The sequence below is a fragment of the Sorex fumeus genome, unplaced genomic scaffold (genome assembly GCF_029834395.1).
Source record: "Sorex fumeus unplaced genomic scaffold, SorFum_2.1 ptg000001l, whole genome shotgun sequence".
NCBI lineage: Eukaryota > Metazoa > Chordata > Mammalia > Eulipotyphla > Soricidae > Sorex > Sorex fumeus.
Genome location: NW_026606058.1, coordinates 2,791,011 through 2,805,941, shown reverse-complemented (window position 1 = coordinate 2,805,941; position 14,931 = coordinate 2,791,011). Strand labels below are relative to the sequence as shown.

The 14,931-nt window shown below is 51.8% G+C and overlaps 1 protein-coding gene across 1 annotated transcript in view; it reads right to left on the bottom strand.

Moving 5' to 3' along the window:
• Positions 1 to 14,931, bottom strand: part of TUFT1 (tuftelin 1) — a 70,584-nt gene that overhangs the window by 8,989 nt on the left and 46,664 nt on the right. The window contains exons 3-6 of the mRNA XM_056118538.1: positions 10,391 to 10,477; positions 9,682 to 9,768; positions 8,688 to 8,753; positions 3,664 to 3,777 (exon numbers count right to left, since the gene is read on the bottom strand). Coding sequence (XP_055974513.1) covers positions 3,664 to 3,777; positions 8,688 to 8,753; positions 9,682 to 9,768; positions 10,391 to 10,477 — 354 coding nt within the window. The remainder of the gene's footprint in view (positions 1 to 3,663; positions 3,778 to 8,687; positions 8,754 to 9,681; positions 9,769 to 10,390; positions 10,478 to 14,931) is intronic.

Sequence of the window (14,931 nt, the reverse complement as noted above, 5' to 3'; positions counted from 1 at the left end):
GGGGGTCATGCGGTGCCCTGGTCCAATTAGGGGCAGCCACACGCACTGAAACCTCTGACTGTCTTTCCGGCCCCTGGCCTCAGCCTTTCTTGGCTCAGAATATTTCTTTTTTGTTTGCTTTTTGGGGGGGGTCACACCCAGCGATGTTCAGGGATTACTCCTGGCCCTGCACTCAGGAGTCACTGCTGGCGGGACTTGAGGTGGCAGGGATTGAACCTGGGTCGGCCACATGTAAGGCAAGTGCCCTACTCGCTGTGTATCGCTCTGACCCTCAGAATATTTCTGATCCAAGTTCAAAATGTCAGACTAGAAGAGACCCCCCCCACCCCCAGTCTGGCCAAGATAGGCAAGTATGATACACTGCTTCTCAATGCAAAAATTTCTTTCCAGAGTTCACGGTCAGAGCAGTGCTCCAGCCTGACCTCCCCTTCCTCCTGCTCTGCCCCAGGAAGGCCAAGGAGAGCCGGTCACTCGGCTGACACATGCCTGGCCGCATTCTCTCAGCTGTGGAATCGGAAACAGATACAGCAAATGCCTGTCGGCTGGAGCCACTGTGTTTGAAATCAAATGCATCTCAGTCTTGCCTCGAATCCAAACGACTTGAGAAAAATAAAGTGAATCATGTCATTTATGACCCTTTTATTATTTAGAGTCATACCCTGTGGCACTTGAGAGGCCTTGTGGTAACCTAGGATCAGACCCAGGACTCCTGCCTGCAGAGCAGGTACTCAGGCCGGCTCAGAGCCCCTGGTTCTACTTCTAAAAGTGTGTGTGTGTGTGTGTGTGTGTGTGTGTGTGTGAGAGAGAGAGAGAGAGAGAGAGAGAGAGAGAGAGAGATTGACAGAGACAGAGAACACATGTGTATGAGAGTCTGAGTGTGTGTCTGTATGTGAGAGCATGTATATGTGTGTGTGAGTCTGAGTGTGTGTATGTGAGAGCATGCATGTGAGTGTGTGTATGAGCATGGGTGTATGAATGTGGCTGCAAGTGTGAGCCTTTGTATGAGTGTGACTCTGAGTGTGTGAGCATATGTGAGTGTCTGTAAGATTGTGAGTGTAAACATGTGTGTGAGTGGGCCGGAGCGATAGAACAGTGGGGAGGGCGTTTGCCTTGCACGCAGCTGACCCACCCGGGTTCGAATCCCAGCATCTCATAGGGTCCCCCGAACATCACCAAGAGTAATTCCTGAGGATAGAGCCAGGAGAAACCCCTGAGCATCGCTGGGTGTGACCCCCCCCCCAAAAAAAAGTGTGTGAGCATGTATATGAGTGTGAGTCCAAGCACGTATATGAGGGTGTGTGAGTCTGTATGTGTGTATGTGAGAGCATCTGTGAGAGCATGCGAATGGACATGAGTGCAAGAGTGAGAATATATATAATTGTGTGTCTAAGTGTGAGTGTGTGAGTGTGTGTGTGAGAGCATTGTGTGTGAGTGCAAGAGCAGGCGTGTGCATGAGTGTGTGTGTGTGTACACAACAGCTGCCTTGCTCAATCTGCAAACTCATTTCATGAGCTCTTTTTTTTTTTTTTCATGAGCTCTTTTTACAAGAGTCGAAGCTGATGCTTACGGAGGTTAAATTACTTGCTAAAGTGAGACTTCAAATACTCTAGCGGTGGCTAATTATTCTCAGCACCCTTCTTCCTCCCCTGCCTCCAAATAGGATCTCTAGGGCCCATGAGAGAAACAGCTGGCCTTCTTCTAAACGTCCGTTCCTAGCATGTCTCTGCAAGACATAATCCTCGCATTACACACTGATGACACAAAAATCTTACAAGTAGATAGATGAACAAGAGCAAACAACAGATGGCTCACAACACACTCATACACACACACACACACACACACACACACGAAAATGCCTGGTTTGCCTCATTTTATAATCAAAGTATGGGTAACATCATCTACTTTAAGATTTTTCTTCATTTGGAGGGGGTCACTCCCAGCCATGCACTTGGGTCCAGGGACGTGATTCTCCTTAGGTTGATAGTCCCAAGGCCACTCCCAAGGCCACTGCAGCTGGGCTGGGGGTTGGGCCTACGTGACTGAGACGGGCTCTGTCATTCTGCACGCAGGAATGCACCCCAGTCCTTCGCTCTCTCCCAGACAGTATTCCCTTCTGTTTCATTTTTGTTTGGGGCCACACCTGGCCATGCACAGGGGTTACTGCCAGCAGCTCAGGAGCTGGTGCTGGTGGTCAGGGGGCGGCACGCAGTGCCAAGATCGAATCCTGGGCCTCCCATATGCAAAGCGGCTGCTTCAGACACGCTTTCAACAGTGAAACTTGGCACGCTCCACGGGCTTGGAGATGTTTTTAATCTCTCATAATCTAGTCGCACCTTCTTTTTTTTTTTATTCTAGTTTTGGGCCACACCCAGCTGTGCTCAGGACTTAGTCCTGGCTTTGTGCTCAGGGATCATACGGGGTTCCAGGGATTCTGGTGGTGTCAAGGGGACTATTCAGAGCATCCGGAATTGAATCCTGGCTGGCTGCAGGCAAGGCAAATGCCCTCCCCACAGTACAATCTTTCCAGCTCCCAGAAACAACTATTTTTAGTGAAACAAAGAAGTATTTTTATTGAATAAAACTTACTCTTTAAAAAAAATGAGATTTTAGGGGCTGGAGCGATAGCACAGCAGGTAGGGCGTTTGCCTTGCACGCAGCCAACATGACCGACACAGGGTCGATTCCCAGCATCCCGTATGGTCCCCCGAGCACCGCCAGGAGTGATTCCTGAGTGCATGAGCCAGGAGTAACCCCTGAGCATCGCCGGGTGTGACCCAAAAAGCAAAAAAATAAAATAAAATAAAATTTAATGATAGAGGACTGGAACTATAGTACAGGGGTAGGGCGTTTGCCTTGCAAGTGGCCGACCGGGGTTCGAATCCCAGCATCCCGTATGGTCCCCCGAGCACCATCAGGAGTGATTCCTGAGTGCATGAGCCAGGAGTAACCCCTGAGCATCGCCGGGTGTGACCCAAAAAGCAAAAAATAAAAAAAAGAGATTTTAAAAAAATAGTTGGTAATTTTTATTTGGGGCAGTGGGTACGTCTGGGGAAGGGGAAAGAGTTCTTCCCTCTCTCCCATATGTCCTCACACTATTAACTGCATCTCAGTAAAACAGGTCAGTTGGATGTGGCAAGAAAGAGAGAAAGAAAAAAAGAAAGAAAGGAAGAAAGGAAGGGAGAGAGAGAAAGAGAGAGACAAAAAGAGAGAGAGAGAGAAAGAAAGAAAGAAAGAAAGAAAGAAAGAAAGAAAGAAGAAAGAAAGAAAAAGGGGAAAAGTGTTCAAGTGAGAACTGACTTCTGCAGAGGGGACGGAACAAGCACAGAAACAGACAAGTCAGCAAACTGCGTGTTCCAGGGAGACCCTGGGCTTGGGGACACACCTCCCACAAACAACTTCTGAATGAGCTGCAGTCCCCAAGCTGGGTCCCAACACTCCGCTCCGAGGGAGCAGAGAATCAGGCACTGATGCCGGAATGCTGAGCTGGCCGGGGAGGAGAAGCTGTAAATCTCTAGGGAGGGCCCAGCAGACAGACAGCCTCGCTTTTCCAGCTGAGGAAACTCAGCCAGAAAAACGTGAAGCCTGTGTGTCACGACAGTCACTGGCATCTCCACAGCAGCCCAACCCTGCAGGCACCTTTTCCCAAATCCCGAATCTCACCTCAAAAGCCACACGGTCGGACTGGTGCTTCCGCTCAGCCTCCTGCAACTTGGCGAGCAAGTCTTGCACGTTCTTCCTCAGGCTCTGGACGTCTTCGTGTACAAAGGCGTCAACCTGCGGCCCGATCCGTGAGGGGACAATGACGCCTGCACATTCTCTCCCTTTTTTGGGGGGAGGGGGGCACACCCAAGGATGCTCAGGTCTAAGTCCTGGAGCTGCACTCAGAGATCACTCGTGGCAGTGCATGGGGACCATATGGGATGTGGGGATCAGACCCAGGGCGGCCACATGCAAAGTAAGTGCCCTCCCTGCTGTCCTGTCTTTCCAGCCTTGAAGCCTGAGTGTTTGGACCTAAGATCTCCCACTCCCTTGTCCCACCACCCCTTGTCTGGGTCACCTTGCACAGACCACCCTCACAAAGGAATTCCTACTTCCTTGGGGCTGGAGAGACAGGATAGGGGGGAAGGCACTTACCTTGTACAAAAGCTGACCGAGGTTATACCCCCTGCACCCCATATAGTCCCCTGAGCCTGCCAGGAATAAACCCCAAGCTCAGAGCCAAGAGTAAGCTCTGAGCACTGCCGGGTGTGGCCCCAAACCCAATCCCCGCCCCACAAAAACACAAGCAAAGAATGAATTCCTACTTGCCAAGGGGAGAGTTAGTATTGGGCATCTGAGAATTTGGGGTTCCATGAAAGCACGTTCTCTTCATTCCCGACAAAACTCAACTCTCCTCTAAGCCCCGATTATTTCAGGGTATGTGCACGCAGTAACTAATTTAGTTTTGGGGCATACCTGGCCTGCTCACTCCTGGCTCGATACTCAGGGGTCACTCCTGGCACGAGTGGGGGACCATCGGGGGTGCTGGGGATCAGACCTGGGTTAGCCACGTGCAAGACAGCTTGGGGCTCACTTCCCTATGTCCCCCCCACCCAGGTGGCATATCCCATAGGCACAGCCGCTACTGTTCCTGCCCTGGTCCGGGACTGGCATGGAAAGGGTGACGGATGAACGGGCAGCCTTGCAGTGAAAGCACCCCAAGTCCCGTCATCTGGTTTAGCGAAGGAAAGGTGTCTCCTTGGTTCCTGCGCATCTCTGGGCACGCCCAGCCGTGGCTGTTGAGGGCTGCAGTGGCAGGCGGGGTCTCACCCCATCCTGCCGCCCAGCTCCCAACACAGCACCCCGGCCCCCTGCACTCTTGTCCAGCACCGCGGGAGCTGTGACAGTCCAGCTAGAGCCACGCAGGCCTGAGTTGTGGTCTTTATCTCTGCGGGAACGGGGGCTTGGGAACCAGTGACCACGCCCCGCACCCAGGCTCCCCCAAACTCAGGGGGATGGTACCCTCGTGAGCAGAGGGTACAGAGATGCCAGGCATCATGGTGCTGTCCCCAAAGGCACAGGTGCTAGATATGGTGGCTGGGAGGGAGGAAAAAAAAATCTCAAAGAGGTGAGAATCCCAACACTGCAAATTTCCACAATGGACAACTGCTCTATCCCTGGACAGAAGTCACTGGCCAGAGGGAGCACTGAAAGACTCCTGAAGCATCACTGGGCGCGAGTGTGTGTATGCGTCCGTGTGTGAGAGAGTATATAAGCATGTGTGTTGTGAGTGTGAATGTGTGCATGTGTGTACTCGTGTGTGTAGATGCATGTAAGTGTATGCACGTGTATGTGGAAGCATGTGCATTGTGCGTGTTGGGCGTGTCTGTGTGAGAATGTGCCTGTATGAGTCTGCCTGTGTGTTTATGTTCATGTGAGTTTAGAGTATGTGTGTATGGGGCTGGAGTGATAGGACAATGGGGAGGGCGTTTGCTTTGTATGAGGCCAACCCGGGTTCGATCCCCGGCATCCCATAGGGTCCCCTAAGCAATGCCAGGAGGAATTCCTGAGTTCAGAGCCGGGGGTAACCCCTGAGCACCACCAAGCGTGTGTATGTGCGTGCATGTGTGTGTGTATCACAAGCCACACTTACTGGTGCCAAGGGACTGTGCCTGCACTGGGGCTCAGGGCTGTTCCGGGCGGGCTTAGGGGGCCTGTGGTGCCAGGAATCAGACCTTGGTCTCAGCATGCAGAACCGCCTGTGAGGTGTCTCCAGGGCCCCGGAGCATAACTCTAACGTGTTTACTGCAAATGAGGTTCTCATAAGACTTTCTAATGACCTGGAGGATTTTCAGGATAAAACTGTATAGAACTACTGTGTCAGAAACAAGAAACTCTATTTAACATGGCAACGTGGGAGCAGAGAGAACCAGTGAGACAGCAGAGGCTCTGCGTGCAGGAGGGCCTGGGTTGTGTCCCCAACACGGCAGGGGCCCCAAGCCCCATAGAAGCGACCCCAAACACAGAAGTAGCCTCTGAGGACCATCAGATGTATCCTGAAATCTGGGCCCCTCAAATAAAGAGATATAGCAATATATCTCTTTAGAATAATAAACAAATAAAGGCCCTCCCGTTGATCATCGATTTGCTCGAGCGGGCCCAGTAACGTCTCCATTGGAGACTTTGTTGTTACTGTGTCTGGCATATCGAATACTCTCGGTAGCTTGCCGGGCTCTCCGAGAGGGGCGGAGGAATCGAACTCGGGTCGGCCATATATATCTCTTTATATAGATATATATAGATCAATGTCAAAACATGGTGCCAGCAATGCCGAAGGGAGTGGGGGGAGAGGAGCGGAGACAGAGGACCTGCCAGAGAGGCAGGCGGGGATGGCGCCAGGAGAGGCCCTGAGCACCACCTGGAATGACCCCACCCCTCCCCCCAAATAAATAAGCAAACAAATAAACAACATTTGTCAACAATGCCTGGCTAACACTGAAGACGAAAGCAAAGCCACCAAGAAAAATAAAGTCAAGTGGATCGACGTATACTAACATGAAAAAAAAAAAGCTGTAATATTCTCTAATGATTAAAAAACAAGGACCAGGGAGCTGCCCCAAGGGCTGAGCGTGGGTTTGAGGGCAGGGGCCCAGGTCCAAGCGCTGTGACCACCACACCTGCCCTGTGCACGCCTGGCAGCAAACCCAAGGCTCAGTCCAAGGAGAAGCCCCTGAGCACTGCAGAATGTGACCCCAAACAGAAACAAAACGGGAAGCCAGGAACAATATGCTTATCAGGAACCTGTACTGTGAAAAGGATGTGTGTGTGTGTGTGTGTGTGTGTGTGTGTGTGTGTGTGTGTCTGTGTGTGCAGGAGAAATAAACTACTAACCTCAATCTCTACTATATGATTGGGAGCCCCCTGCATATGCTGCCCGAGCCTATGTGCTTGTGCCCATGTGGCCGAGCACATGTGGTGCCTGAGCACATGTGTCGCCCGCATCTCCCCTCTTGGGATGTGTCCTTTCATGCTTTCGTGTCTAATGCTGGTATGTGTGTAGGGGCTCTCTCCGCCCTTGGAGAAGCCCTTGTTCTCTCTTGAGTACTTCTCTCTCTCTCTCTCTCTCTCTCTCTCTCTCTCTCTCTCTCTCTCTCTCTTCCCTCTCTCTCTCTCCCCCTCCACACCTTAAAAATCCTCCAAATAAAATCTGTTTATTTCAAAAAAAAAAAAAAGATTGGGAGCCCTGGGGCTGGAGTGACAGTACTCCAGCAGATAAGAAGTAGCGGGTAGGGTGTTTGCCTTGCATGAGGCCGACCCAGGTTCGATTCCCAGCATCCCATAGGGTCCCCCAAGCACTGCCAGGAGTGATTCCTGAGTGCAGAGCCAGGAGGAACCTCTGAGCATCGCTGGGTGTGATCCAAAAAGCAAAAACCAAAAAAAAGATTGGGAGCCCTGAAAACTCCCCTTCCTTCTGAATGTCGCATGTAATGTGCAAATTCCTGCCCTGTGGAAGCTTATCTGCGGGCACCCAGGGATGTGGCTCGGTGGTGCGGTGGCTGCCTGGCATGTGCAAGGCCTCAGTATGGCCACCAGCAGTGCCCCTTGCTGAGAGGAATGTCATCTGTGTCACTGCCTGTGCCACAAGCAAGTACATAAAAATCAGACTTTGCAACTAGTGACGCTGCAACAGGAAAAGAGGAGAAAAGATCTTTCTAAGGTGACAGAGCCAGAGAGGCAGCACAGTGGGGAGGGCACGTCCCTTACGGGCAGCCAGCCCAGGCTTGGCCCCTGGCAGCCCAGATTCCCCTGCACATTGCCAGGAGTGATTACTGAGCACAGAGCCAGGAGTAAGCCCTGAGCACCGCCAGGTGTGGCCCAAAACATACAAAAGTATATTATTCACACGTGTCCACCCAAGGATACCTACACATATGGTACAGGCGTAGGTGCTAATACACATACCCACAGAGAGATGACATTTAAATATGTCTGGGGGCTGGAGAGATAGCACAGTGGGTAGGGCATTTGCCTTGCACGTGGCCGACCCGGGTTCGATTCCCAGCATCCCATAGGGTCCCCTGAGCACCGCCAGGAGTGATTCCTGAGTGCAGAGCCAGGAGTAACCCCTGTGCATCGCCGGGTGTGACCCAAAAAGCAAAAATAAATAAATAAATAAATAAGGTTGTCTGGTTATAGAAAAACAATAGAACTTAACTTTGGCTAAACAAGTATTTGAAGAGCTTTTACTGTTGTCACTGTTTTGCGAACACACCCACAGTTCGCTTCTGACAGGGCTCAGGGCACCAGGGATGGACCCAGGTCGGCCACCAAGACAAGCGCCCTTCCTGCTATGCCGTGGCTCTGCCCTGCAACGCTCTGGAAAGCACTGATGCCCACACCGCAGCTTGGAGAGTCAAGTCACAGTGTGTGTGTGTGTGTGGGGGGGGGGGGGGACAGGGGACAGCACCGTAGCCTTAGAAGCTACTACGGCGTGCCCACGGCACAGAGGCCGAGGAGAGCAGCTGTCAGTGGACCCAACGCGCCTGCTTCAGCTGGTCACACGGACACGCGGGAGGACTGGGGCGAAGAAGTCCCCCTCTGAGTGCCCATCGTGAGTGTCGACAGCAAGGCGAACACACGTAAAAGTCCTTAGCAAAGGGTCGGAACAGACCTGCTCGTGCCAAGCAGGAGCTGCAGTTACCTACCTTAGGAGGGGGGCTGTACAGGGGTGGGGGGCTGCGGCTAAAGCCATTGGGCGTGTCTAGCACCACCTGTTCAAAGGAAAATGAGATTGATGGTTAAGACATCAGCATCCAAGCCACGGACTAGAATTCCTCCAATCAATCAGAGAGAGAGAGAGAGGGAAAGAGAGGGGGAGAGAGAGAGAGAGAGAGAGAGAGAGAGAGAGAGAGAGAGAGAAAGAGAGAGGAAGTAGAAGGCTTAGATGAAGGAGGGGAGGGAGAGGAGGGGGAGGGGAGGGGAGGGGAGGGGAGGAGAACGGAAATGGGTGATGCTCAGCCCGGCCCGATCTTCCCAGTTCAGGGAACCCAGGCACTGCATCACTGCATAAAGCACTTCCCTTTGGCCCTTGGAGAGCCTGACAGATTCAACCAAACATGAAGCAGAAGCAGTCCTGAGGGCCCTGGGAAGCCGGAGGCCGCTGGTCCTTGCAAACAGGGGTCCGGACGCCGTCTGGGGTCAGGCTCTGAGCTGCGAAGAGCTTCCACACCGAGCGAGCCCTCGGCCCGCAGGCGGGTCCTGGCAGCAGAGGCCTCTGGCCCTTCCATCATCCCCCCGCATCGAGGTCTCGCTTTCTCTTCCCAAATTCATTTTTATTTTTTTTTCCTGATTTCCCTTTTTATTATTTGTTTTACGTGATTTATAATCCGGCTAATGATAGTTTCATGGGTCTGGGGTGGGGGGCACACCCAGGGATGCTCACAGCTTCTTCCTGGCTCTTGACTCCCGGCGGGGCTCCCAGGATCAAACCATGGCTGGCCAAGTGCAAAGCCAGTACTGCAACCCCAAAACGCTCTCAGCCTGATGTCAGGGCTGGTGGGGGCGCCGAGAGGCCACATCCCGTAACCTCGGGGGTTCTAGTGTGCAGGGAGTGTGTATAAAGGCAGAGAGCCCGCGTGGCCTGGTGCACAGGGTGAGTGCCCGAGGGAACTGCCCGCCTCACCCAGCGGCGCCTGGTACCTGGACGTCCTGCCAATGGGGCTCCCCGGGGCCTTGCTCGAGCTTGCTGCTGATGTCCTCACGCAGCTTCTGCAGGCAGCTCCGGGCCTGGGCAGAGGACAGCACGCTCAGGGGATGTCAGAAAGGCGTACGCACCCCCCACCACCGCCCTACTTGGTGCCCTCCATGGGCGCTGGGAGCCAGGCACTGAGCTCAGTACCAGCTGGGGAAGCAGCAGATGAAGCTGCTGCCACACCACGGGGACACGTACCACAACACCCCAGGCACGGGCAATAGGTTATGGGTGACAGATGTGAGGGAGAAACAGGAGCCGGCACCAGGACAGGTGAGGCCGACTGGGAAGCAAACGAGGCCCAGGGCATGGTGTGCGGCAGGACAGACTGGCTGGTCCCTGGAAGCATCAGAAACGGCCCTTGCCTGGCACCGGAAGTGCCATAAAGGTCTTTCTGTCTGGTCTGGTTTTGTGAGCTACACCTGGTAGTGCTCAGGGCTTACTCCTGGCTCTGGACTCCGGGATCATATGGGGTGCTGGGGGATTGAACTTGAACCTGGGTTGGCTGCAGGCAAAGCAAGCGCTGTCCTACTGCTCTGGCCCCCGTGAAGGCAGCTGGGAGACAGGAGTGGTGCAGAAGAAAACGGGAAGCCCCAGAGGAGAGACCCCGGAGGTGCAAAGCTGGTGGGGTCACCTCCACCAGGAAGGGGTACCTACCTCCTGGATATACTGGACTTCGCTCTTCAGCTGGTCGATGTTCTTCTCATGGACCCGCTTGTCCCCAGCCCGGCCCTTCAGGTACACCTGGAACAGGAAGGCAGTGCGGGCAGCTAAGAAGCCAGAGGGCAGTGAACTCGTCCCCACGGGAGCTTCACACACAGCTGGGGACAGGACGCCAGCCACCGTGGGCGGGTGACTGGAGCAAAGGATGTGAACACGTGTTTGCAGGCAGGAGGCGTGGATACAGTCCACAATGCCCCAGGGTCCCCCAAACATGAGCCTGAGTGATCGAACATCTCATGTACACGTATGTAAGTATGTGAGTGTCCGCCAGTCTGACTCATTCATCTCATGGGGATCAATTTCCAGACGTCATATACTGTAGACACACATAAACATAAACCCACGGGCAGGGGCTAAGAGAGAGGATGGACACTATCTGCTCTCTAGCCAAGCTTGAATTTTTTACAATTGAGAGAATTAAAGGCATCCAGATTAGAAAAGATAAGGCACGACTCCTTTAAAAAAAAAAAAAAACACTCGGGGCAGGAGCGATAGCACAGTGGGTAGGGCGTTTGCCTTGCACATAGCTGACCCGGGTTCGACTCCCAGCATCCCATATGGTCCCCCGAGCACCGCCAGGAGTAATTCCTGAATGCATGAACCAGGAATAACCCCTGTGCATCGCCGGGTGTGACCAAAAAAAAAAAAAAAAAGCAAAAAAAAAAAATTTTGGGTCAGAAAAGTACAGCGAGAAGGGTACTTGCCTTGCATAGGGTCCACCCAGATTCAATCCCCAGGACCCTACTTGGTCTCTTGGAGCCCACCTGGAGTAATCCCTGAGTGCAGAGCCAGAAGTAAGCCCTGAGCACAGCAGTATGGCCCAAAAACTAAAACTAAAAAAAATAAACAGGGACTGTAGGAGAAGCGTAGTGAACATGCCTTGCACCCCGTAACCCAGGTTGGGTTTTTTTTTGCTTTTTGGGTCACACACAGCAATGCACAGGGGTTACTTCTGGTTCATGCACTTAGGAATCACTCCTGGCAGTACTCGGGGGACCATATGGGATGCTGGGAATCGAACCCGGTCGGCCACGTGCAAGGCAAACGCCCTACCCGCTGTGCTATCACTCCAGCTACATGACCCAGGTTTGATTCTTATCCCTCATGGTCTTAGGGGGACACTGAGCACTGCCAGGTGTGGTCCAAAAAACAAACAGAGAGATAAATAGGAGCAGGTTAGTATAGTGGGCAAGGCATTTGCCTTGCAGATGGCTGACCTGAGTTCAATCCCCAGCACCCGATGAGGCCTGCCAGGAGCAATCTCTAAGTACTACCAGAAGACTCAAATCCTCACAACCACCACAAAAAAGTGAAAACAAATGCTAGGATATATCTCAGCAATAAACACAGGCCTACCCGGTACATGGAAGGTTTGGACTCAATCCCTAAGGGAAAAAAGACAAAGGATTTGGTGAGTCAAGAGAGTGACAGAGGCCAGAGTGACTGCACAGTGGGGAGAGCATCGCCTGGCACGCTGCCAACCTGGGATCAATTCCTGACACCCTATATATGGTGCCCTGGGCCCTGCCGGGAGTTATTCCTGAGCACAGAGCCAGGAGCAACCCCTGGGCACAGCCAACTGTGCTTTCCCCCCTACAAAAAAGTGAAGAACGAAACAATACTAAAAAACAAAATAAAATTCTCTGAAGACTTGAGAAAAAAAATTCCCACATCATGGGGCCAGAGCGATAGTACAGTGGGTAGGGCGTTTGCTTTGCAGGCGGCCGACCCAGGTTTGATTCCCAGCATCCCGATGGCCCCCTGAACACCGCCGGGAGTAATTTCTGAGTTCAGAGTCATACCCTAAGCATCGCGGGTATGACCCAAAAAGCCAAAAAAAAAAAATCCACATCATATATTTGGCAAGGATAAGGTAGTCAGAATAGATCACCACTGTAGCACTGTCCTCCTGTTGTTCATCAATTTGCTCGAGTGGGCACCAGTAACGTCTCCATTGTGAGACTTGTTGTTACTGTTTTTGGCATGTCGAATACGCCACAGGGAGCTTGCCAGGCTCTGCCATGCGGGCGGGATACTCTCAGTAGCCAGAGGGATGGAGGAATCAAACCCGGGTTGGCAGTGTGTAAGGCAAACACCCTACCCGCTGTGCTATCGCTCCAGCCCCAGAATAGATTAAAAAATAAAAATAAAAACAAACCTTACAACCTTAACTATTAAAAACTTCACAACCTTAAAAAAAATTAAGGTTTTTTGGGGGGGCAGGCAGCAGGCTTCCTCCTGGCTGTGCTCGCAGGGCTCAGAGGACCACGTGGGGCTCAGGGTCTCCAACCAGGGCCTGCCATGAGTGAGGCATGTCCCTTTCCTACCCGTGTACTATAACTCTGGATATCAAAGACAGATCTCATTTCCCTTTTTATAAAAAAAAGAAGTTGGGTTACCGTCTCGCTGCTGACAGGTTCTCACACACCACACTCTGCCACCCCTCAACACCGCCTCCTCCTGCAGGGCCACCTCCCTGGCACAGAGGCTGCCCCTCCCTGACTGTCCCCCAACCCCTCAAGTGGGCTGCTTCCTCCAGAAGGCCTGTCCTCACGTTCTCTGTTTCCACTGAAAAGATAGTTTTCTTAAATGAACAAACTCTTTGAATGGTTCTTCAAAGATGACATAAATAAGCGCTGAAGTCGATGCCTGAAGACATTAGAAAATGCATTTTTTTTGTTTTGTTTTGTGCTGGGGCAGCACACCCATGGGCCTCAGGGAGCCAAGAGACAAAACCCCGATCTCCTGCACGCACTCAGTCTCTGGGCTGTTTCCCTGGGAAACAAAAGCCACAACACAGCCAGATGCTCCTTTATAACCACTAGAAAACTAGAATTAAAAAGACAGCCGATAGGAGCCAGAGTGATAGCCTAGCAGGTGGGGGCGCTTTCCTGGCATCAGGCCAACACGGGTTCCAAGCCCTACCTGGTCTCCTAAGCAACGCCAGGAATAAACCTCGGGCATTGCCAGGCGTGGCCCATATACGACAACCACAAAAAGACAATAAAAAGTGTTGAGGAGGAAAAAGCAAGACCACCTGATTCTGTGTTGGTAGGACTATAACACGGAGAAGACACTTTAAGGGAGGAAAAAAAGGCTGACATTCCCTGAAAGATTCTTTTGTTTTGTTTTGGGGCCGTATCCAGTGGTGCTCAGGGACCATTCCAGGGCTCAGGGGACCATACAGCATTCTGGGGATTGAACCCTGGATCAGCCACATGCAAGGCAAGTACCCTAACCACTATCTCTCCAGCCGAGCAATCCTACTTAGAGGTAAGTGAGACTTAAGAACAACTCACAGGCCTGGGATATAGCCCAGTTCCGCATACCCAAGGCCCTGGATTCAGTCCCTATAACCACACACACACACACACACACACACACACACACACACACACACACATATTCTGCACGTAAATATTCATTATTTATGAATAATGATAACGGATATAACAATGAGGCATTAATCATAATAGTAAGTGGAAGCAACTCAAAGGTCCATTAAGTGATAATCAGTTAATAAAATGTGGTATACATCCATTAAAAGGATCTTATTCGGCTACAGAAATATTGACATACATACCAATCTCTTCACCAGTGTCCACTGAACCTTGGCAACACTATACAAAGTGTTAAGAAGCAGGCACAACACGGAGAGGCCTCCGGACCCTGCACCAGGCTGTCTAATCCAAGGCAAGTGAGTCCCCCCTCCCCAATTCAGCCCCAACAGAGCCCCAGCAGACAAAACCCTCCAGAACTCGAATGTCACCACGCTCATGGCCGACTTCCACAGGCTTGGATGAGCCTGATCTATGAGTGAATCTGCTGAAAAACCCAGGCATGTGGAACTTGTGACCGAAATCTCCGGGCTCACACAGAACTGGGAATGGGCGACCTCCCCACATCTCCATGTGCTTCCGGTAGCCTGACAGTCACGCCCACGAACGCCAGATAAAGCTTGTTAACGGTCATGATCCAGAGACTCAGAAATAAAATCTCTCAGAAGAGAGCAACATGAGTGCCAAGCAGAGATGCCTTGGGACCCCAAAGTCACATCCAGTTTTAAAGAAAAACTTAATTAACCCCAGCTGTATCTCTGCATTTAACATTTTAGGGGCTGGAGCAATAGCACGGCAGGTAGGGCGTTTGCCTTGCACGCAGCTGACCCAGGTTCGATTCCCAGCATCCCATATGGTCCCCCGAGCACCGCCAGGAGAGATTCCTGAGTGCATGAACCAGGAATAACTCCTGTGCATTGCCAGTGTGACCCAAAATATCCAAAAAAATAAAATTTAAAATTTTAGAATTCCTGGAGCTCACGGCTGTGTAACATCCCAAACCCATACCACTGATGTACCAAGACAACGGTTTAATGGCTCCAGGATGAAATACAACAATCTTCACACACTTTTCTCTAATGACATTTTCTGGATGATTTTTAGCAGATTATAGCAGAATGGTAAGGTGTTTGCCTT